The sequence below is a fragment of the Ixodes scapularis genome, unplaced genomic scaffold, assembly GCF_016920785.2.
Source record: "Ixodes scapularis isolate PalLabHiFi unplaced genomic scaffold, ASM1692078v2 PGA_scaffold4__175_contigs__length_147842914, whole genome shotgun sequence".
NCBI classification, from domain to species: Eukaryota; Metazoa; Arthropoda; class Arachnida; order Ixodida; family Ixodidae; genus Ixodes; species Ixodes scapularis.
In genome coordinates, this window is record NW_024609879.1 from 100,347,365 (window position 1) to 100,371,976 (window position 24,612).

Here is a 24,612-nt window from a genome sequence, read left to right on the forward strand (position 1 = left end):
ATATATATACACATATATATAATATATATATATATATATGTGTGTGTTTATTTAATGCAAACATGTCCGCAGACAGTCTTTGATGACCAGTGTGACCGTCATAGGAGGATACAAGGAAGAAACACGACTCAAACACTGTCTGCAGGATGTCTATTGTATAATGTATGTGACCGCGTCTTAAAAAGCGCCGCGAGGGAAAGTGCGTGTCCATCGGCGGAAAGATCGGCGTAACAAAGTCTCCCCCCCGGGCAGAGCGGACCCCAGATAACTGGCGGGGCTAGTGTCAGGCCCTCCGATAAGATTGCAAGGACAGCAAGAAATCTATGCGTGGGCCAAGAGACGCCGCTCTTCCGGTCGTCCCTCAGAGCTTTCCGGTGTCGGTAACTCGCCTGACCGAGTCTTCTTTCTAAAGCCCCCTGCCAGAAGCTTCACTACGCCAGCCCACAGCGATCGTTTTCACCTTAGAGGCAATGTTTGTCCGTAAACAAAGGAGGTTTGTCCATAGGCGCTGCTTGACAAGGAAGGAATCTCGTGGGGGAACCAAGAGTGGAAGTTGATGCCTCGCTAAGCGATAGCTTCTTGAGAGTCCTCAAGAGGAACAGGGCGTGGTGCATTGCATTCAGGCTTCGCGATCTGTTCCTTCGGTCCTTTTTATCGACGAATTTCGCAATCTCGTTGGCTACGGAACGATAAAAAGATGCCGGGAGTCGAGACCCGCCACGCCTAACGTTCCTTAAGCTGTCTGTGACTATAACTTACATTTTGTAAGGGACCTGTACGTAGAAAACCGAAAAGAAAAACGCCTGCATATGCGCCGTTCCAACGTCAGCGCAGCGCCACCGTCTCCAGCATGTGTTTCTGACGTCACGCAAATGTAGAGGTGTTAGCGTTCAAACAGGTCATGCACAGATGGTTCGTCATCGAAAGAAAAAGAAAAAAACACGGTTTTCTGCGCAAGCGCGATGCCCGCAGATTAATTGGGAAAACGGGCCCATTTAAAAACGATGAGTTTGTCTTAATCGTACACTGAGAGATTAAAAGAAGGCGTGGCAGATCCTCAAGTTCGAGAAACCAAATTGGCGTAAGGTGAAGTTTCTGCGCATGCGCTGTGCCAACAGCAGCCAGTGGCGTGACGCCACAGCCGCGTGTTGGTCTCCAGTACCAGTCAAACATTAGAGAAGTGACGAAGCCAGGAAAACGATCCGACTCCAACGATCAGTTCTTGGTTCTGGGTGTGCTCTGCAGAAAAGTAATCCCGTAGACTCTCACCCGTCTATTTACATCTTCGTGTCGATCATGCACGCGTTCTCGCCACACTATACTCTACTCTAGGAATGAACCTTGTCCGTTCAATCGCCTTCCGATCCACCCGTCCACCCTCCGAATCATCTGGCCACGCCGGAATGCTGGGATAGATGCCTCAACGCACTCTCGCATGTCCCAGGCAGCGGAGGCGGCAGTCATCACAGATTCTTGGCGGCGGCGACGGGCGGTCGTGAAGGGCAGACAGCCGCGTTGCTGGCGCCGACTGTTTGCCCCTGCAGAGCTGAGAACGCACGCAGTTCGCATATCGGATGTCGTTCGTTGCGAGAGGCATGCACGGCTCCCACCGTCACCACGGCGCCCCCACTGAGAGCACGGCCGCGCTGACGACGACGACGGCGAGTGAGTGATTCGCACGCCGCCGGTGCATCAGCTTACACATGCGCCCCCGGCCCTTTGTTCTGCGGCTAAGTGGTTCACATGCGCTTCCATTTTAAGCGGCAGTGAACTACACTAACCGGGATGCCGTGTCTGAATGTCCAACGAGTCTGAACATCCAACGAGACGGCAGATCCAGTAGTGGACATTCAGGCTCTTTGGATAGTCAGGCACGTCGGACCTTCCGTCTCGACTGGACCTCCCGTCTCGTTCGGTATTCAGATTTGCTGGACATTCAGAGTCGATTGGATCTTTCGTCTCGCCCGTCACGTGATCTATTGGATATTCAGGCTCGTTGGATATTCAGGTCACAAGCACTAACCAGGATCTGTTTTTCTAGCATGCTAGGAAAGCCTTCCACAGCCCAGTAGACAAAGATGGCGGCGGGCAGAATGCGAACAGTGGAATGGTCTATATTTAGTTTCTACGGAAGTTTACGAACGGTGAAAGCCACGTCCTTAGTGAGCCAACTGGGGCGTCAGAGCTAGGCACGTGACAACGTGGCTTCGGAGCGCTGATTTTCTGCCACCAAAAGGCCGAAGCTTTCCTTCTTTGTCGAGTCTTACTCAAAGTTATAGCTTTGGATGGTACCATGGAAAGCCTTTACTAAGACTAGCGCAAGGCTCCGTGAAGACCTCAGGGACAGTATAGAGTTTTAGTAGATCGTTCCGGTACCTCCGATAACGATACCCGATGACGATACGATGAATGCGCAAAGGCGGCGGCAGAGTATCGGGTACCGTTGTCGGAGCCATTGGGACGATCTACTAAAACTCTCTAATGTCCAATTCATTCGTGTCTTCTGCGAAGCTGTCGCAAAATCAGAGTGTGGCATGCAGCAGTTCATTCCAGGTTGACCACGTCGAAGGGTTAGAAAGCCGTGGATGATGAGCGCCAATGAGGAGTAGGGGAATGAACCAAAGATTGGTGTATAGGCGAGTGAATGATTAGAGCAGAAAGAGCAAGTGTAGGGAAGAAAGAAGATTTGAGGCACCGAGTTCATGGCCATTTAGGCTTGTTGAAAAGGTACTGCTAAGAAAAAACACTTAAACTTAAGAGACAGCTCCGGTCAATATTTTCGAAAGTGGGATTACGATAGTTTTGAGCTCAGTCAGCGTCCCTAAATTACAAGTTATTTTTTTCTTGTCGATCTTGAGTGTAGCTAGCTTTATAAATATCACGGCTCAAAGTTTGGTTTCGGGCGTCCACGGCAAAACCGAAATTATCTGCTAGAGAGGGATGGGAACACTGATATCAGCTGTACGGCCGCGACGTGGCGTCACGGTGGTGCTGCGATACGCGTCGTTCCGTGTAGCTTGACTAAACGCTAACCCGCTTGCCACCTGCCAAAGAGCAGCTGGTCGCATCTTTAAAATTGGTTTTAGTGAAGTACGTACGCTGCCTCACTTTGACGTACTATTTCGGCTGTGATCATATTTCGTGCCACTAAAGCGATACCAGCCATTAATGTTGGTTTCCTTTTCGACCGGAGACTCCCTTTAAGAATACAAAAGCTCATAAATATTGTGCTCTACCGTATAGCCGACTTTTTATCCTGAGTTCGCGCACAAAATACGCCGTTGTGCCGTCAATTTTAAACGGACCCCCGTGAAGGATTTTTCAAAATAATTTAGTAATTGGCCTACGAACTGAAACGAAATCGTGGCAAACTGTCCTTGACACGTGGATCGATAAGGCGCGCGTGTCCACAGGCCCAAGACAACACATAGATAACTTTACGCAAGCGATCGATATCAACTATATCTACAAAGCCAGAAGTCGTGCGAGAATATATCCTCGCACGGCTTCTGGCTCTGTAGCCAGAAGTCGTGCCCTCCACTACGGTATACCATAGTGGAGGGCCAAACGACCAACTCGTTTCCGGTGGTTCCTCGGAGGCATGTCCGCTCGCAGAACAAACCGGAGGGAGAACGCACGGAGCGAGAAACGAAGAGGCGAAGGCCGTCCTGGTTTGTTGACTCGCGTCCGGCCTTGGCCTTCCTCGGCACCACATCGACCCCGAAGACGTCGCGTGTCGAGACTCACTGAAACCCATTTGGCCACGCGGCAAATGGAGGAGGGAAGCCTAGCAACGCGTAGTTTTCCACGGCCTCCTCGCGCTGGGGAGTTCCGTTTCGCGTTTCCGCTAAAGGCGGTACTTCCTCCCATTGTCATTGTTTCTTATTTTTCCTTGTTTTCGCTTCTTATTGTTTGCTTTCACTCTCGCGATCTTGTTATTATTGTTGTATTGTTTTATCTTGACCGCGAGAACTAGCTCCCGTCCCTCGAGAGTCGAGACTCCATTTTGTTTCAGCACCACTTGGCAAAGAGAGAACGCTACGGCTCCTCGAGCCAATCGGAGCGACTGGGGCAAAGCACGTGACGGCTGCAGGAGTCGATGACAGGTTAAGAGTTCAGGGGAAGCTCTTCCCACCTCTTTCCGCTTTAGTAGGGCGAACGCTGGGGAGGAGGTCGCTCCCTCACCAGAGTTCCCTATGCTAAGGTGGAAAGGGGTGGGGGGAGCTTCCCACAATCTCATAACCTTTCACAAAATATAGTAAGGTTCACGTGCCGCCCCTCCGACGTGCTGATTGGCTCACGGGGACCGTAGCCTTTGCCGTTTGCCAAGTTAAATTGGGTTGGAGTGTAGAGCAGGGACAAAGTAACGGCACGACTGTCCAGCACTTGGCTTCGCGAAGGCGTCGAGAAAGAAACAAATGCTCGAGAGAAAAAAGAGAAAAAAAGAAAAAGAGGAAAGAAAGCAATGGCGAACCGGAACGCGGAGAGTTAATTTGAGGGCAGGGTTTCCGGTACGGGCTGTTTTTCCTCTTCTGCTCCGAGCACGCTCTCGATTGTGCGCTCCGGGGAGCGTGAAAATGAGGCATTCACGGGGGACGCATCTTTGAGCGGGAGATGCGGGAAACAACAGAGACCTCCTTTCCACTTTGGGACCATCGCTTTATATGAGCGAACATGTCGTCATGTGTCGGCTTGAGTCGCGCTCACTCTCTTCGGTCATACCCAAAGGCACACACTCAGTACTAACAGACGAAATACAAAAATATGATAACGAATGTTTTTGTGGCTTCCAAAAAACTGCAAATATGTTGATTGAAAAAAAAAGTTGCACAACCACGTGACTTTTGGTAACTTTCTTCTCTATACTTCTTCCTACCCAGTTCAGTTTCGGTTTCGAGCAGTTGCGTATTTTGATTTTATTAAAAATATACGTGACGCAGTTGCAAAATATTGATTGGGTAGTCTTCTAACACCATAATAAATCACCTGACGAAAAAAAAATGGGGGGGGGGGGGGTCAATGCAATACCACCTAGATAAGTAGAACGCCTCTGAACCGCCATCACAGTCTGATCGATCGAGGCTTGAGATCGGGCACGAGTGCTGCGTCAATGTTCGGCTGGGGCTCGTGTCCAATCAGCGCGTCCAAGGTCGGACTCGGGCCCAATAGCCGAGTAAGCGCAGTCCGACTCTGATGACGTTTCCTGAAGGTAGAAGAGGCGATCCGGAGGCTTTGATTATTCTAGGTGGTGCTGGTCAGTGTCCCTTTAAGTAATAAGTAATCATGACCATAGGTGGATTGCATTTTGCGGGGCAAACTTAGCCGGAGATCAGGCCCTGACAAGTTGAATGGACAAGGAATGAATTCATTGCAAACGTTCAATTTACAGACAAGCGATAATATCTTTTTTTTTTTCGTTTTTTATACTGCATTTACTTTTGAGATACGCCCTCTTCTAAATTGAATGCTTATTTCATTTCATTTCATTTATTGACCCTTAAAGGCCCCATTGGCGCATTACATAAGGGCTCTCCCAATACATCTAATCTTTCGGAGTGAACTTTGTACATGCAGTTGCGTCACTTTAGAGCTTATCGGTCTGGTCCCACTCACGCCGTCGTTTGATCACCCCAAGTCGATCCTTAGTGCGGTGACAACACGTTTTGAGACAAACTATCTCTTAACGCGATAGGGTTAAAAGATAGTTTGTCACCAGACGTGCCCCTTTGGCACGTCTGCACGACTTGGGAACCAGCCGGAGTTCATATGTTTATATGTTCCGCTATCACGTTCCACTCTTAAAGGCGAAGCTTAAGCGCCCTTCGGTAATTGTTTTATCAAGGCGACGTCGATAATGTTGCTATCGCACCATAATGTATGGAACAATGAACATGGCTGAAGCCCTTGAATGGAGCGGCAGCATGTCCCACCTTCGCCAGTGTTCTTTATCTAAAAAAACTAGCCTTTCTAAACACACGCTACCAATCGATCCACATTGGAACCAGCCTCTCGTAGATTATCCTATCGGTCGGGCATGCCTCAGCGTTGTTATACCTATTTCTCAAAACGTGTCTCAATCTTGGAGGATGAACTCTGTTTCGTAATTCAATCGAATGCTCTTGGCCTATCAATGCGTGTGCAGGATTCAAGTATTGACATTTTCTGCCCGTTGGAATGAATATATGCTGACGTTGTGCACTTACTGGGGTGTTAGAATCAATCCTATTAATGATTAGGCTATGAAGCCCGAACTGGTTACGGGGCAAGGACACATCCTCCTTTCCATCACAAGGTCAGGTTATTATTCATTAGGGTGCCAATCTAGCTTTCCAGAAACGCTTTCATAGCCCAGGTGTCTGTGTGCTGCAAATTTTTCGTGGCTCTTTGTTTAACTATGACATTTCTTGTTTCCTTAACCTAATGTAGGTGAGCCCAACTTGTGTCCTCACCCTATCGTACTGAGCCAAACTTTACGCATAGTTAAAAGAAAACGTCCGTGCTGACTTCAAAAAAGAGGCATCATCCTCCGTTCACGCGAGATTATTAGCAGTTGAAAAAAAAAATACTGAAGTACAATTAAGTTACGGGGTATCTATCTTTGTGTGTGCTCACAGCTACCACCGCCAAGCAAATGTTGGTGCCTATTTCATTCTTTATGAGTGCAAAGGCCGCAATCCAATCACGGAGTGTAACAATAACAAAAAGAATATATCGTTTAATGTCTACTTTATCACGAGGTCCCAAACCGTAGCCAATCAACACTTCAGCTTTCGCGTTGCTCTTCATCCATTGGCCCCAATTAGGGGGCGAGCGGAGTCACTCACGAGGATAGCGAGTGTGCGGAACACAAACGCGGATCCTGCCGCCGGCCTAATCTCCTTGTCACCTGGCGTCCCATTGTTAGAGGAGGCTGTTTGAGAGAGCCGAGAAAGGGAGCTGTTTATTGATTCGAGGCAGGTGCTCGATGGGAGGACACTTACCACGCGAGTGACGCTTGTTCTTCCGGGTTCGTTTGCATTCAAAAGTGCATTCGCTGCCATTTGACTAATTGCCGAGAAGCGTAGCAGACTGAGGTTGCATTATACTGCGGGACATTAATAAGATACTTCATGCTCGCCGCGGCATTCTTATACTGCCAGGTACTATAGGCCGACTGACAAACAGCTAACACTGCTGTTAATAAGTCTGGTGGATATTATTATATTGTCCAAGAGTTTAAGAAACTTTCAGGGACTATCTCCGGCGTTATGTCCGGCCCTGGAGGTAGTCCAGAGATTATGAGGGAAAATTATATTCTCGTTTGCCACGCCCTTGAGCAACTACAGTAACAGGAAAGTGGTCTGCGTGTCAGACCACTTGGCTCGAATACTAGCTCGAATACGAGCTCGAGAAACTAGATTAATATTTTTTAATAATGAAAGAAGTGCGCTGGTACGAAAGTAAAGCGAAACAGAAACAAGTTCAAGTAGGATGCTTCGCTAAGTAAATACAAAAAAAAAAAAAAAAAAAAATGCGGCTAGGTTTTGGTTACGGCCTCCAAAGATTTGCATATAACCAGCGGGTGACTTCAAGCGGCGTCACTACAACTGGCAGTATCTCATAATCACATCATGTGCATGCAAGAACAAAAGAAGGCGGAGAAAGTAACACTAACCGGCCCGAAGAGGGACACTTCGGTATGCCGAAATTCACCTTCCTCTCGAAAGGGAGGAAGGCCGTTCTGATTCGAAGAACCCAAAGTGGCCGCGTGCGGCGATGGGCAGAGCAAAATAGGTTTGCAGACGGAGCAGGTATTCCCGTACACTCCGCTCAGTTCCCGCTTGCAAGGTCTTCCCGGTCGGTCGACGCGCTGCCACCTAGTAGACAAGGCCTGTGCCCATCCCTCCCCCCGAACGTCATCAGTAGTGAACCCACGCGTCCCACAACGAGCGCGACGCGTATTTGCCACTTGGGGCAGGTCGGTGACCCTTTAGCGATGACGTCATGACAGGCCTTGTTTTCTAGGTGGTCGAAGCCGACACGAGCAACAAGTAACAACAGACAAGGAGGGCGGAGGGAGCGAGGTTCGGTGAGCAGGTCCAACTTCAAAGGGGCGCCCCCCTCCGATGACCATTGTAACTCGTTTCTTCCACTCTGCGTTCCCAGGGCGGATGAGAAATGTTCGAAAATAGCGAAGGTAACCGCGGCGACCGGGTTCAACCACGTTCAACCACTCGCGTATGCATGGGGAAGATGATTGTCTCTATACCCTCCACAAGGTCGACCGGGGGACCTCCTGAAGTCTGGAATTCCTTCTGGGCGTTGTAGGTTCTTCGTTCGGAACATCGACGGTGGAAGGACGCGTCCCGTGCGTTTACGAGACGTCCCGATGACTGGAGAAAACAAAGTTCGGAGTTACGAGACGCCTGCCGAGGACAAGGACACACGTTTTGGCAAGAGTGCCAGGTCAACCATAGATGGGTAGCGTCGGCGACACGATGACAGACACAAAGGTTGCTGAACATGTTCCGAATCACCAGTAATATTAGATCGATGGATTCATTTGGCTGTCCTCTTTGGATTGGGCAGTGGCTTGAGCCACCTGGCCAGATAGATCTTCTTCAAAAGCGCGCTGCTGACGCAGTTATCCGAGGCAGCCATGTTTTGGCCACGCACTGAGCATGTACTGCACACAAGGGCTGCGACAGCGTTCAGCGTGAACTTGGGTTTAGTATAACACGCTTCGTGCTGGAAGCGATGCCCCAAAAAATGGCGACAACCGTTGTTGCTTGGTGGTGGTTTTGTGTACTCTAATGCAGCATATTGTGATGCTAGGGGCTTGTGTCATGGTGGGTCTTAGACCCTTGCTTACCGGGGAGGTTGTTGCGCAATACCAACGAACACCAAACCGGCCACAGGACGAAGATGCACCTTCGACAGAGCCGTCGCACCAATATCTGAAGTCCAAGCGGCGATCAACACGGCGGCTTTCTCACTGGAACCTTCTTGTAGGGAATGGGGAACTCCCGTGCGATTAATAATAACAGCCCTTCGCTTTATACAGAACTAACGACCCCTTTGAAACGTCAAGACGGCGGCGGTCTCCCCTGCTATTCCGGGAGTGTCGCCTGCTTAAGCGTCCGCCATCTTACTACGCCCACTTAAAGCGTCCATCCGAGCGAACGGAACGAGACAAGCCCACCCCGAGCGATAAACGGACGAACCCTACCCGAAACGAAAGGAAGGGTGGAGATGTGCCCACCGTGCGAGCATTCCATCCATACCCCTTCTTATATTTTTTTTTGTTCGTTATTACGTCGGTGTGGTTCGAAACAGAACGTCAGTGCCTTATCTGGGCGTGAAGAATCCTTTCTCGAGGGGGGAGACTCACATAAATACTTTGCGTCTGTTTTTATGTCTGCGTGCCACGTTTCCTCATTTATTGGGGAGTCGGTCTCAACAGACTTCCCTTTTCACCTGCCTGCCAGACCCTACTTGCGTTCCTAGGATCCCATCCGGAAAATATGAATGAATAAAAAGAGAAAACTGAAGGTATAAAAAAAAAAAAAATCTTCGTGACAAACGGCGCGGAATGGCGGTGATTCGCCGGGAACGCTTTAAAAAGACAATACGTCTTTTGGACAGTCCCGCAGCTTCTACAATGCCTTAGCAATCGCTTCTGGAGCGATGAAAAGAAGGCACCCAAACCCAAACCTTCGTATAAAAAAAAACACCGAAAACAGGAGCTGGAGGGGCGAGCGAAATCGGACTCCGTCCCAAAGCGTTCACGGACGCGTTAATGCTCATAACAATAACGCTGAGCAGAGAGGTGCCGCCGGAAAAGACACACATACAGACAAAATGACCAATAAAGGCTGGCGCTGGCGAGCTGTTGTTTGGAAGCCAGTTGAAGCGTCGTTTTGTGAACACGCAGGGCGCCTGCGTCTACTTATTATTATTTATATGGTGCCGACGACCAGTCAAGATCAAAACAAGGCGATTACTTTTTGTGTGTGCTTTTTATTTTTTTATTCTTCAGTTTCAGCTAACCGGCGTTGGGCGCCAATAACAAGGGATTCGACTGTGTGTCGGGGGGGAGAGGGGAGGGGGGAAGGGCGCGTTTGGCGGGAAAGGGTTGAGTTGAAATACGGTGTCTACATTCCGCAGACGGCTTTTGCTTGCCTGCCCCGTCTTCTTTTAGGAGATTTTTGTAAGAGGGGAGAGGGGGGGGGGAAGGTACATTCGGGCTCTGCTTCTATGTGTGACGTTTTGTTCCAAGAAACTGAGAAATGTCTGAATGGTGGCCGCCATGAGTTGGTAAGGCAGTTTCGGCTTTCCGGGGGGACCAGCTTTTGCGGGATCGGATTTGAGGATTAAGAAGACGAAGAAAAAATGGGGTGAGTGGGAAGGAGTGCTACGCCGTCAGAGTCCACGACCCGTCAACAAAGACCCCGCCGAAAATTAATATAAAGAAAAGAAAAAAGAAACAGAAGCTCGGTTACGTCTTGAATCACGTGCGATTGAATTCGGAGAACGAGAGCGCGTTGACCGTTGGGGATGTGGTATGAGGAGGCGCGGCTGGCCGGGGGAAGAAAACTGAGGCGGCGGAAAGGAAACAGACAATGCAGGATTGGACGCGGTGCTGCCGATGGACGCTGCTGGGGCTTCGTAGCCGACTGCTGGTTCGTTTGTGTTTGCGGCCAAGTCCCCGATGAACGAGTTTTGAGGAAAACTTTGCCGCGTTCCCCGCGGTAAACAAGACTGGTTTTAGGGCACACAGGGATTGTAAACTTTGGCACAAAAAAAAAAAAAAAACCAACAACGATGAGAAAAAAAGATGTTTTTATGAGTGTGGGAAAACGCAAGATGGAAGTACACTGGATGCATTCGTCCGATTTTGACTAGAAATGGTAACTGCGAGAATTTTCAAATCGGTATTTTTTTGTAAAAGACTTTGAAACTCCACTCTATATTGGGGTAGTGTACTTTTTTGAGTATGTGAGCTTTTCCAAGAGCTAGCATAAAAGATCCAGGAACTGGAACAGAAAATTTTGAACCGGTAGTTGAAAACAGAAACGCGAGTTGCACATCTACAATCGCGGGCAGCCGAAAGAACAAGTGCAAGTTGAACGTTAGACATGTTCTCTACTTTCGGTTTCTGGCTCTAGTTATTAGACGACACTGTTATCGCTCGGACATGTCTATGAGAAGGAAATTATTAGATATGGTACCACGCGCTGAGGGTATGATGGGGCATCAGCTATCGTGAACATCACAATAAAAGACACAATGGATGCTGCAGACATGAACAGGGCTATCTGCGGACACGCCTCAGGCATGTCCAAGCATGATTGCTTCATACACATGCGTGCAGTCTGCAGACAGTGTTTGTGTGATCAATGTGACAGTAGCGTCATACAAGCAAGAAACAGGCCTCACAATTTCTCTGCAGGCTGTCTTTTGTATGATGTATCAGCAGTGTGACCTTGGCTTAAGCCTACCCAACGAATAGCGAGGAAGTGAGTCACTAGAGCGCACACTCCGGCTCAAAAACAAAGGCTACTACGAAGTTAGGAAGCAAGAAAACATAGTTATAAAAAAAAGATAAAAAAGGGCTATGCCGGGAACGGCGTGGTTCCCAGAAAACGAAACTGAAGCTCGGGGCCATGGCCGCCGGTCGCAGGCTGCACGCATTCCCGAGACCTCCTGCTGGCCGCCTTGTGGCCTGCCCAACCCTTGCGACGGCTTTTTCCCCAGCTGGAGAAGAGACGCGTACATGCCCTCCTCCTTCTTCGCGCCTTGGCGGTTTCTTGCCAACACGACGACTGCCTCGTCCTCCCTCTCCCAAAGCGCCTTCTTGCTTTCCCCCTGGCGTAGCGTTGTGAAGCAGTGTTGTTTGCAGAACGCGTCCTGTAGAACCGGAAGTAGCCTACACAGACGGCTGTTTTCGCGGCCGCGCAAATGAGCCAAGGGGAGAGCGCTCTGGGTTCGACTTTTCAAGAAGGAAAAGAATACAAGCTTGTCCGTTGCTCCAATTCCCCAGAATCGGTCGGCGTCCTTTCTTTTGTTTGTTCATTTGGCCTGGTCGCTGGCTGCCTGCCCTGCCCTAACCCCCCCCCCCTCCACCCCCCCCCCCCCCAAAAAAAAAAAGAAAAAAACTTTTATGCGACGTGAAACGAGTCTTGGCTTCAATGTTGGTGACTGGCGAAAAACCAGTAAATGATGGATTAAAGACTCCTGAAGTGGGAGATCTCGAGTGGGACAAGAAAATGCGATGCCTGTTCAAAACTTGTTTCTGTATATTCTGTTTAGAGGTTTGGCCACGAAGGGTGTAAAGTAGTGCGGCTCTGAATATCCGGGGTTCGGGCTTACGAAGAGCCTTGACTTCTTCCTGGGCTGCTCATGAGCGCACAGCTATCGATGCGCACGTCAGCGCGAAGTGAGCCTGCAGCGGACTACTTGCGCATCGCGGAGGAACAGTGGCTGGCGGTAACGAGGTTGTGATGGAAGGAGCTTCTGGCACATCCTTGCTTGTATCTGACTATCGCCGCATGCCCTTCCCGGTTAGGTCAATTAACCATGCAGGCTTTTGAACGATACCCGGTACATTGTACTCATAACTCGCCCCTGAACTTGCGCACGAAAGAGAAATGAACGGAAGACGTGTTCTGTTGCGGAGGAAGCCAGCTCCTGGACCAGAAGCGCCTCGCAAAAACCGTTTGGGAGAGAGTTATGGAGGATCGCAATAAACTTTGATCTCGGCCTCGAAAATGCGTTTCCCAGCAGCAGCAACAGCAGCAGCAGCAGCCACCACGACGATGATGATCGGTCGTTGTTCTCTAGGCGGCACAACGTCCCCGAAACAAGGGACGCGGCTTGTGCAGAAGCCAGATGCGTTCGGGCTGAAGGCCACGCTGAGTAATCAAACCGTGCTAATGGCTCATTTCTTTTCTTCTTCTTCTTCTTTTTTTTATCTAGCGTTCGCTTTGTTTTGTGCTTCTTATCTCTCCGGGCGCGGCAGTGTTATTTGTTATCCTGCGGTGGTGGTAGTGATGCTGTAAGACATCGTGGCAACCGATGTTTCCTTTTCGAGACCGTCGCGCGACTTGGGCAGGGCGGTCCAACGTGCGCAGGCTGGCTCGGAAGCCGTGTCCGGTAAAACGTAACGCTATCATCAACAGAACGTGACTTAATAGACCTTTTTCGAAAGTCACGTGCCGATTACTAGGAGGTGGGGACCACTGCTCAATGGCGGACCAACTGACATCGTGGAACGTGCAAGTCTTTCCACAAGATAGCTTACGTCGAAGCGCGGCTAACGCTAGGAGCTGACAGGCCAATTAAACAGCGTCGAAAGTGCAACGTCACTGCGCTCATCACCTTTTTCTGTGGGTATGTTCTGTGCCATCTAATCCACCCAGACGCATTAAAGTGTGCCGTGCACGTTGCGGTTTTAGTCCGCCATTGGGCAGGAATTCCACAGCTGCCAAGGGAGGGCATTTTTTCGATAGGGCGTTTTCGTATATCGTTTCCGCCGTCCCGCAACGCTTTCCGCAACCCGCTACGGGATCTGGGTCTTTTCAGGCAGGGCTAGTGGCGCGCGGGAGCAGTAACGGTATCTTCGTTGCAGATAGCATAGCGGAGGGAGGAAAGCGGTTGACAAAAACTCGCTAATAGCGAGATTTAGTAGATTGTTCCGACACCTCCCATAAGAATACCCGACACCGATACGATGCATGCGCAATGGCGTCGACAGTGTACGGAGTTTTCGTAGTTCGTAGACCGTTTTCCCACCTCCACTCCGCTCTCCGGAACGAAGACGCCACTACTGCTCATGCGCGGGGCTAACCTTGCCTGCAGAGTCCCAGATCCCGTAGCGGGTTGCAGAGAACGTGGCGTGACCGTGGAAACAATCTACGAAAACTCACTAGTGTCAGGTATCATTATCGGAAACAGCAGAGCAATCTGCTAAAACTCCCTGATATGGTGTTTCAGTAGATCGTTCTGACAACTTTGATACCGACACCGGATTGTCCGCTGACGCCTTTACGCATGAATTAGATGGCTACCTAATACCGTTAGCGGAGTTCTCGGAACAATCTACTAAATCTCTTTAACGTCGCGTTTGCTACAATTAACGAAGTTGGAATATTCTAGGTCAGGGTAGAAAAAAAGTGAAGCAATACTTTTATTCAAATTGTTAAGATGGAGGCTTGGGCGAGTTGTTGATTCATAGCAGGGAGCAGCAACGGAAGAGGAAACAAACAGAGGACCACAAAAAGATAAGCGAAGTGCCCTTTCTCTCTTTTCTGTGTCTCCCTGTCGGGTCATCGTCTTTTTGCGCTGTTGCTTTTTATTATTATTTAAAGTGCTTTGAACTTCTATATGCCAGAAACAGGGTCCCAGTTCCATCATCAATATAATCAACAAGGTGTAAGCATGTAGTGATTAAAAATGTATAGGATTATTCGTACAGAGTCACCTCATCGTCAGTCGACAGCCTACTTCTCTGCTCATCCGATCATTCTCCTTGCATCGGGGAGCAAAGCACAAACTTAAAAGAACAACCCATCTTTTTGTCTGACAGATCGTGGACTGACAAAGACAATTACTAAAACTAAAAGAAGAATCAACGTAAATTGAAACCCAAGTGTTTAGAGTAGACTGGAGTTAAGTACGCTTTTCAAGGAAGCCGTGCTTTTTGCTTTGTCTCTTGTTTCCAATCTTTACGCCGGACGCTCAGTGACTGAGCTGAGAGGTAGAAAATACTGATTAGATACCCGCGGCCTCTGCAAGTCCTCGAGAATCGCGTCTCCAGCCAACACTGCGTGATATATATTTTTTTTGTGGCCGATTCGTCAGCTGATGACAGATTTGACGACGAAAACTTGTGCATAAAGGGCGGTTTCCAGCTGCTTGACCCCCCTCGTCGAAGCCTATCGGGAAACTTGTAAGGGGCACTGCACCGGCGGAGGTTTTATCTTGGACGCACGGAGCACTCCGTAAGAAGCGCACCGCCAGCGAAAACCCCCAAAAAACGGAAAAAAAGGAGAAACGCCGGGAAGTACTATTTGAGACGTTCAAGAACCAAGTGGACAACCATGCCTTCTTTCTACTTTTGAGAGAACCGTCAGAGTCTTGTCACACAACAGTTATGTGACTCCAATAGTTCCCCTTTCATCAGCTGACCCCGCTCTCGGCGCGAGAGCAAGAATAAGAGCGTGATCACGTGGTAAAAAAAAGTGAAAGCCATTTACAACTCCCTGTAACGCCGAATTAGAGCGCAGCTCTTGAGGTGGAGGAGGAAAGGGTACTGAGGGGAGGGTATACCTCTCCCTCCTTCTCTCATCCTTCAATCTCCTCCCCTCCTCTTCCTCCTCCCCGTCCTTCTCCTTCACCTCCTCCGCCTGCCCTCATCCTTCAACCTCCTCACCTCGTCTCCCCCTGCTAATTAATTAATTAATTAATTAGAAATTTAATTTTGGCGGACGGGTACGTACCGCGTCTGGCTACTGCACGAAAGGTCTCTGGTTCAAAGCCGGCCAAGCTTCCTTGGGGGGGGGGGGGGGGGGGGAGGGGGGGGTTCACTTGACTTGGAGGGGGGAGGGGGGTCATGTGACCTCGAGGGGGGGTCACGTGACTCTCCCCCCCTCCCCAAGGTCGCCGAAGGTACCCGAGGTCCTCCCGAAAGAACCCAAGGTCCTACCGAAGGAAACCGAGGTCCTCCCAAAGGAACCCGAGGTCCTCCCGAAGGAACCCGAGGTCCTCCCGAAGGAACCCGAGGTCCTCCCGAAGGAACCTGAGGTCCTCCCGAAGGAACCCAAGGTCCTCCCGAGGTCCTCCCGTAGGACCCCGAGGTCCTGAGGGGGGGGGGGGGGGGGGAGGGAGGGGGGCTCGCGGTTACGCCGACACCGCTCAAGCCGAAAACGGGCGCCTAAGAGCTCCGCTCTGAAACAGACGTGCAACTAATCCAACATGCACGTAGCTTCTACCGCAGCTACACCTGGTTTCACCTTACGATTAACCGCAGCGGACTCTACGAGCCATCACGTCCAATCCAATGCCGCGTGGGTATCACGTGACCCTCGGAAAGGGTACAGTCACACACGAGGAGTGTGGTCACGGGGTGCGTTTGCACAGTTCGATTATTTGGGATGACTCGTAGCGTTCACTGCGGTCCATCGCAAGGTGAAACGGAGTAAGTCAGCGCGGCCGGTGGCCAAAAAGGGCAACTTTGGGTAGGCCATGCCACCGAACGATAGGGCACGAGCGCTGCGGCGATGTTCGGCAGGGCATAGTTTGCGGCCGTGGGTTGTCTCGAAGTTGCCATTTCTTTTCATTAGATGGCTCTACCTGTTAAACCAGACTTCATTGCCTGGTCCAAGATTTACGACCTCTACGGCATGAAGAAGGGCTCGTGCTCAGCAAGAACCGACACAGCCATGAAGACTGCTGATGCAAAAGGGAGGCCACTCACCCTGAGGTCGTCCTTGTTGACGGAGTAGGCTGTGTACATGCACAGCCTCTCCAGAGTGAGCGGCTTTGTTTGCCGGAACTTGGAGGCGAGGAGCATGCACGCTGCCCCCGTGAGCTGGAGCTGACTCTTCCGAACCGACTGGACGGACAGAAACCTATCGAGGCAGTTCATGGCCAGCGGGTAGACCTCAGCACGACACTGTTCTTCTTCGCACACCTGTAAGACACGAAGAACGAGAGGACCAGAGTTAGGGCACGCCACCCGTATCTTTGTCCCTAGTCCTTTTGGGACAGGGGTGCCCCAATAAAAACTGGGAGTTTTTATGAGACGTTCTCCTTTTTCCGCCACGCCGTCCGCAACGGAGACGCGGCGCATGAACGTCATCTTGTAGGGCATTGCAGAAAGTGTTGCGTGACGACATCCGTTGACTGTTCGTGACACAGGCAGTCAGTCAACTATAAAACTATAGTTGTCTGTGCGTGGGCAAGCGCTTCTTGTTCATTCTGTTAAGTAGAGCCGTTTCGACCAACTGGCTTTAGGTGCTTTGTCTTGGATCCCTGGGCAACATATACTTAAAGCTGACCATTGACAGATATCTGTCTGGTTGGGCAAAAGCAAAAACAGTGCTATCATTTTTTTTCTTATGTTTAAGCGGCATTATTAACCTTAAGGAGCGTATTTAGAAACAAGCGATAGAAAGGATTACTAACGTTGTGAAAGACCATTTGCATTGTTTGGGAAAAGAAATCTGTCATCGTCGAGCTTTAGGGACGAGGTAGTTATCTCAGGTTAACTTCAATTGAAATCGTTTGTTAGTACTGTTTATTATTTAATACTGAAAAATTACTTGATTGCGTTCCCGGCGATCATTTTTAGAGATAGACACCTGTCAAGTCGAGGAAAACTGGTAGTATCCACAGCTTCAGTGAAGCATCCAGCATCAGCATGTGAAGACACACAGATTAGGACATGGGGGGGGCTTTGATGTGATTTGATCTAGAGATAAGATCCCATTTTGCGTACACGTTTCAAAAACCATGGCCTGTGTTTGTTCCAAAAACCTAACATCTCCAGTACAATCGAGTTTCTAGTGCATCGTATCCATTCACAAATTTATCAATTTTCTTCCGGTATAGGGTGGGTCACATCTTGTTCACTCTCGGTGCTGTAAACATTGAACGTGTGGCGTTCTAAGCACGAAGTTCTGAAGTGCCGGCCTCAAACAGAGATTATGGATACGAAAAGTTAAAATTGGAAGTTTCTCGTGTAATAGGCCAAGATGGACACGTGAATAAATTTGGCTGACATATCGGATTTGCGCGGTGGCTTGCGACACCTATCGAGTGTTTCTTAATTCCAAATCGACAGTTTAAATACCCAAAATGAAGGTATGCCCTCTGCCAGTGAAGCTGGTGCATTTTTTTATTAGCTTTTAGCATTAGAATTTTTAAGAGAGGAACGCCTCTAAGCAATCGGTTGCGAAACAGGGCACAAACTTCTGCCGTAGTATGGAATTATTTTTTTTTTGTAGCGCTATAGCGTTGCATTTTCGCCAAAATTGCTGGCATCGTAAGTAGCCTGTGTGATCCGATTACTTATTTAAAGATAAGAAAACAATTGTTTACTCTTGAAACAACGTTATCTCCTCAAGGTTAGTTTAGGTCTTAGCAAAGTAGTCACAACGGCACTCTTTTCTAAGCTAACTCACTCAAAACAAGATGTCTCTTCAGACAAGTGCGTCATTTTGTATAAAATAATTTATGGAGAGACGATATGAAGTCAAGACATGTTTACGTTCTGTCACAAAAAAAAAGCGCAATTTTTTATTGTTAGCACGTCTTTTCTATGCACCTTTATTTTTCATTGTTCGTTTAAAGTAGTGTTTTCTCTTTACCAGATATTGTTAGCTTTCTTATCTCTGGTCGCCAGAGATAGTAACGTACTCTTTTTGGTAATTAAAAAAAACACGCAAAAAAAAAAAAAGTGCGAGAGGACAAACACACCGTAGGCAATAACTGCTATCCCAGAATTACGATCATTTGGAGCAAAGACAAAAGCCACGCTGTATTCGAGTATATTCTTAGATAGCTAGATTCAAACAGGTCGTTAACAGAACGTAGTGTGCTAAAAGCGAAGCTACGAAGAACAATAAAATATTATAAACGTCTACAGGTACGGCCTCTGGTCGCCGCCATCTTGCTTCTGGCGTGTGTAGATTGTCGGATAATCATTCCTGGATGGAAGCTAATGGCAGTAGCCTTCATGACGGGCGGTAGCTTGCGCCACCTAGACTAAAAACCAAAAGTGCGATTCATCCCCTAAGGCTAAAGATTTCCCACGGTCTCCAGAGTGAAATCCAAACCAAGTATTTACCATCCACGGTAACAAGGCTAATTTAAAACCGTGGCTCCCTGCAAGCGTCTATGGGGGTATTCATTGGTGGCCGTAGCTGTGTGCGCGACTGCTGAGCGCGTGCTGGTGGCGAGCTTCCAGAGTTCTTTTGCAACGTGCATTCCACACCATCAAGAGTGCCGGTCTTAGCAGTTTATCAATGTGAACTCGTTCTGAGCATGCGCTCTAAACAGTACCCACAAATGTTGCGTCCACTGAATACACCCTATTAGCGGCGAGATGTTTCGGTGGCGCCCTCGGTTACCTTTCGTGACGTCATGACCTTGTGAACAACAAGTTCGATGGTGTTTGTAATGGACATGGTGGAAGCTTGAAATCATAGCGCTCTCAAAGGAACACTGCCAACACCGGCAAAATTGATGTTCTTGCATTCCTCTTGTTTCCGTCGATGAGACATCCTTTGCTGACGTCATAGTCAGCATTCGGCCAATTGTGGTAGGCCGACCACACCGACGCTTTTGATGGCTCACATCGCCAATATAACGCTTATTTATGACGGCTGCCATGTTGAATTATGACGTAGCTGGGCTGGGGCAAAATAGCAATTCCCTTCATTCACTAAGTTCCAACTGAAAGGCGCTAGAATTCAAGGATCTCCGGCCAATAATTAAGACTTTTTTCTTTGCTACATTTTTTTATTGTTATAATTATGCATAAACTATTTATCTGTCATTTTGCATTTCCGAAACATCAGAAGTTAAGCACTCAGATGCATAATTCCTCTGAACTATTTGCCAAAGCTGCAGGTAGTGGAAGTCACTATTGAACGCTTACCGCCCTTACACTGCTGGACTTTTCATAAGCTTCCATTTGTAAAGCATTCGTTAAATCAGAATAGATAAATCCATTTCGAGCAGATTGTTTGCATGTGATTATATTTTGAAGTTATGTATATAAAAATATAAACATGAGGTTTTCTTGAATTACGCTTCATATTCTAAAGATATGACCTGTTTGATACAGGGTACTTACACGCATGTGATGCGTTTATGTCTTTACATATGTGAGCTGTGATTCCGGTATTTGTCGAGCTATAGCGTCCCATTATAGACGACGCACCAATGTTATAGCCACAGGCCAGTTTTAATGAATACTCAACACTATACGATATGGACCAAAATTCTGGCATCTTCCATTCAAATGCCACTCAGCGTTTTAAGCGGCTTTAATGCTTGAGACAGCAAAAATGTATTTAAAATTACTCAGAGATAAAAATAAAAACAGGTGCTAGCCAATAATCCCAATAACACCCAACTCCAAATTTGGTTTAAAAATGCCCAGAGAACGCCAAATGAGTGGGCCTTAAAATAGCGCGTTATATCGTACTAATAAATAGCAGGCCATAACTGATTTAAGGAGTTCCCCCCGCCTATCTGAAACTCCATCCCGATACGGAACCGTAGGTGTAAGTCAGACGATACTCGTCTGCCCCTCGAGTATCGCTGAATCGAGTAAAAATCTAAACCGCAAGCGAAAAAGAAAAAAGAAGAGGAAGCGCACATCCGCTAACATTACGTTAACTAAAACACGGACTATCCAGTTTCACTTGGCGAGCGAAACGCTTTTTTTTTTTATCTTTACCAACTTTACTGCTAGAAAATGCAGCGGAACGAAATTAGACGGTTAGCTTGAGAGTCAGACCGGTTTAAAGAAAGAACAAACTAAACAAGAAACAAAGAAGCTAACTGGACGAGGCGGATGGAAATTTTTATTAACCAGCGACCTCCACAACACTCGGTCAAGTTTGATCTTATTCCCAAGTCCAAATATCTCTCGAGTGAAATATTTCGGACCGCCAGTCTGTTAGAGAACGGACAAGAACTATTCGAGTCATCTCACGAGACAAAGGAAGAAAGAAAAAAAAATATCCATTATCGAGAGTATAAGTCTGTGGCGGCTTCCCATTGGACGCCGCGGCGGTCCAATCGGAAGAGCCGCATATCTTAAAAAAAAAAAGTAAAAAAAAAAAAAAAAAAAAAAAACAATATTGAACACACAAGGATGAAGAGGCGGGAAAAGCCTCCTTCCCGCCAAACGTAACTTGAACGGAATTTGATGCGGAAAATAACAATGACAACAACAGATTATCAAACGCAATGATTTCGAGAATGCGGGCTACTACAAACAGGTTTCCTAGGAGAAATATTTCGGAGATTCCCATTTGCACGACTCTTGAAGACTAATACCGAATGGCCTAAACTGACCCTAACCCTATCTCAGAGGTAGACTACGTGTCACATCGATAGCTGCGAGCTCGACAGACTTGCTCGGTCACGCCTTTGTTCATTTCGGCCGCAGTTACCTTTAAAATATCCGATGGAACGAATCAAGCAAAGTCTCGTGCGACCGCCACCATTGACGTGACCAATCACGCAGTGAATGTGGCATGATTGTGCATTTTTTTTTATGTGCGTGGTTGGTTTTTAGACGGTGAAACGCACAAAGACCACGATCTCTGTGACTATGCACTATTGGCACGGCTTGATTGGCTCCATCGGACGGAATAGAGCAGCCTCCCATCGGATGGTGAGCCCGGCCTTGGACATCAAGCCTCATCTCGGAGGAAGGGCGCTCCGAAAGACTGACAAGAGTGCGAAACAATGCTCGCAAGAGTGCTCCCTTTCTTTTTGTTCTTTTTACTTTTCTATCTGGACTATCCCACGGTCGAAAAGACGCCCAAGGAATGTCCCGACCGCGATAAGGAAAGCTCCTGCCGTCGTGTTGGCGACACCGAAGCTCAGCAGTCTTCACTATCTACGTATATCGCACCTGTTCTCTTCTCACCTCAAACGCAGTTTTCCCACTCGAAGTGTCAGTCGAACCATCCAGCGGTGGTTCGCCCAGTACAGTTCTTACACCTGTCAGTAAAGTCGAGCTTCCTACTGATATTACACACACAAAAAGGGGGGGGGGGGGGGGATGCAGTATTAGGTGTGGTCTTTCGATAGGCCTACAAAACTACACCTAAGACGAAAAAAATGGCGACTGTTCTCTAAAGGAATTACGACGAAACCACGCCATTGTTCCATGTCAAGTCGATAAAGTGTAGACGAGTCCTTCATGATCTACGATGGAGATGGGAGACTGAGGAAACTAACGGAAAAAAAAAAAAAAAAGGAAGGACAGCGCGGAGTAGCCACGGCGGTTAAGTCAGGGCCAACATCTCCGTCAGTTTTTACATAATAAAGAGAGACAGAAAGGACGCAGTCAAATCTTTAGCGGCTCGTCTTCCTTATTACTTTTGCCCTATGGTCCGACGTTTAGAGGAACGGGTGTCCTTTTGTTTTAATAAGCTTCTTTGGGAGAGGCGTCGGTTGGGGTATATCGCATATCGGGGCGGCCGATCGCGAAGGTTATCCAAGTCGCGCGATTCCTAGAAATGGGAGTACAACTTTTTGCGTAAAACGGCGCAACGATTGCTGACCACAGCGGGAGTAGCGATGCCGACTGGCCGGAGATGCAGCTGCGGCCAAAAAGACGCAGAGACTGCTTCTTTTCGAGATAGGCCTTGATAATGAAGACAGAAAAAGGAAAGAATAAAAGCGCAAGGCCGACGGACCTCTGTCAGGGCTCGTAAAAGTAAGTAAGAATAAAACGGACGAAGTGAAGCACCGACGAGGGCCGGCAATTTATTTTGGGACGCTCGATTGCAATGCCAATGTCGAGGTGAATCCTCAATCGCTTCTTGTTCTGCGGACACTGGGTGGTCTTGGGACAAGGGGACCAACGCACGTAATCTTCGTGCTTCCCTCTTTCCAGAACGTCTGGCTTATTTCTTCGCTTCTTGAAAACATGCCTCGAGATTATTAAAACAAGTTTGTCCACATTGTTTGTAAGAGATTTATTCCTCAATGTGTTAAAATTGTTCCATTGTGCACACGAGTTAAGGCGGTGTTCTGTTCCGCAGAGATACGCTGAAGAGGGTCAATGCCAACACCGGTCCCGGCATTGCGGTAACAAATCCAAGCAGCCACTGGAGGGCAGACAGAGACCTGGGACCCAGACACCACCATAGCAAGACGTGCCGCGAACCATGCAACGGGACACATGCTGAACGGAACCAAGCCTGCGAGTTCTCACCTCCAGCATCCACTGTCCGACGGTGCGTCGCATGTTGACCGCGATCTCCGTTTGGACACAGGTGAAGTAGCGTGGGTTGATGGCGTACCTCTCCTCGGACCGTAGCAGGTTCTCGAGCACACTGGCGTCATCGAAGATTGTCGGGTCCCGGTACGAACGCATGGGACCTTCGCCCTCCGGCCGGTCCTGGAAGTCCACGTCTTGCTCCAGACACAGCAGCTCCGCCATGTTGGAAGCGCCCGCGTCCCGTAGTCGCAATCCTTCTGCTGCTGAGACACGCCGCAAAGGAAATGAACGGCCGTAATCCTTTCTTTTTCCCCGCCTTCGTTGTTTAGAAGGACACGACAGAAACACACACACGGGACTGTCTATCACAACATGGATGGAAGGCGGAAGCAGCGGGCGCTTAGGATGTTCGCGAGTGTATACCAGGACGAACAAGGACGTGGCCGCTGGTTTTGCGAGCGTACGGCGAGCTAGACGACCGGCGTTTGTGTGTTGTGTGGGGGCCTAGCCCGTCGAACTGCTCAGTTCACTCGCCAAGCGCCGAGTGAAGCCGACATCGGGATGAATCGGACTGCTCGGCTGGGATGGCGAGGAGGGGCCGAATGGAAGTGTACGTCAAGGGAGAGGGGGACCCACCACGAGACCCCGATTACGGGCTGTCCTTCTCCCCCTCTCTGTAACAACCCCCTCTTCCTCCTCCTTATCCTCCTTCGTCCGGACTCCGATCAGACCAAACGCGAAGCAAGCCACGAAGCCAGCCGACGAGAGAACAGTTGACGGCGGGAGCCCGTCGCTGACGGCGGGTGGGTCTGGTCAGGTGGCCGTTGGGATCTTTGTAGGCTAGCGAGGCAACTAGGTTCGTATGTCTTTGGTTCTGTGTGTCCTTTGTTCGCTGGTCAGATAATAGCCGCTTTTTTGAGCGATAAGGAGGTTTCTCCAGCTCGAACTCGGGCACTCTTTTTTTCTCTGACTAGTGATCCGGTTCTAACTCTGTCCCCAGCGTTGTTCGCGTGCATAGCTCGCTTTTTGTATGCAGTAGCCTTGAGAGCTCTTTGAGGATGCGGATGTACCCCAGGAGCGTTATCGGCCCTCATCTCGTCACCGTTGCCCGTACCCGATCTACCAGAATGATCAACACGAAACTGGACAGTTTCTTCATGACACATTGGCAGGAATTTGGAGGCTTCCCTTGAGGTACCCTACTCTCAGTCTCTGCTAGCTATCTACGCTGTCCTCAAAATGCATGGCCGTTGGGTGAGGCACGCGGAGGTTGCCTAAAAGCGTTAAACGCCTACAATTATCGAATTTTAGCGACCTCAAAGATACGTCATGTTGTTTAAATTTGGACGTATTTCTATTTTCAATACCTACAAATTATTAGAAAACCTGTTGACATCATGCGTTTTTTGTCTTGGTATTTTTTTTATATTGCACAAGCAATTTTGACACAATTAGGGCACCTCCCGAAGCTACGGGCGCTTGCCCTTTAGAATGCCCCGCAAAACGATTGTAATGAAGCATTGTGCAGGGTTGTGGTTTGTGAAGTGTATTCGGTTTGTCCAATCAGCTTCCAGCAGTGATCACCTTCATGACGCGCACTAGGGTTGGAGTGAAGTTCACACTGTGTGGAGGATATCAACTGCAACATACGCTGTGCT

The 24,612-nt window shown here is 48.7% G+C and overlaps 1 protein-coding gene across 1 annotated transcript in view; it reads right to left on the bottom strand.

Moving 5' to 3' along the window:
- Nucleotides 1-23,530, bottom strand: part of LOC120842420 (G1/S-specific cyclin-D3) — a 58,992-nt gene extending 35,462 nt beyond the window's left edge. The window contains exons 1-2 of the mRNA XM_042293263.1: nucleotides 22,949-23,530; nucleotides 16,457-16,672 (exon numbers count right to left, since the gene is read on the bottom strand). Coding sequence (XP_042149197.1) covers nucleotides 16,457-16,672; nucleotides 22,949-23,176 — 444 coding nt within the window. The 5' untranslated portion in view covers nucleotides 23,177-23,530. The remainder of the gene's footprint in view (nucleotides 1-16,456; nucleotides 16,673-22,948) is intronic.
- Nucleotides 23,531-24,612: the final 1,082 nt, after the last annotated feature.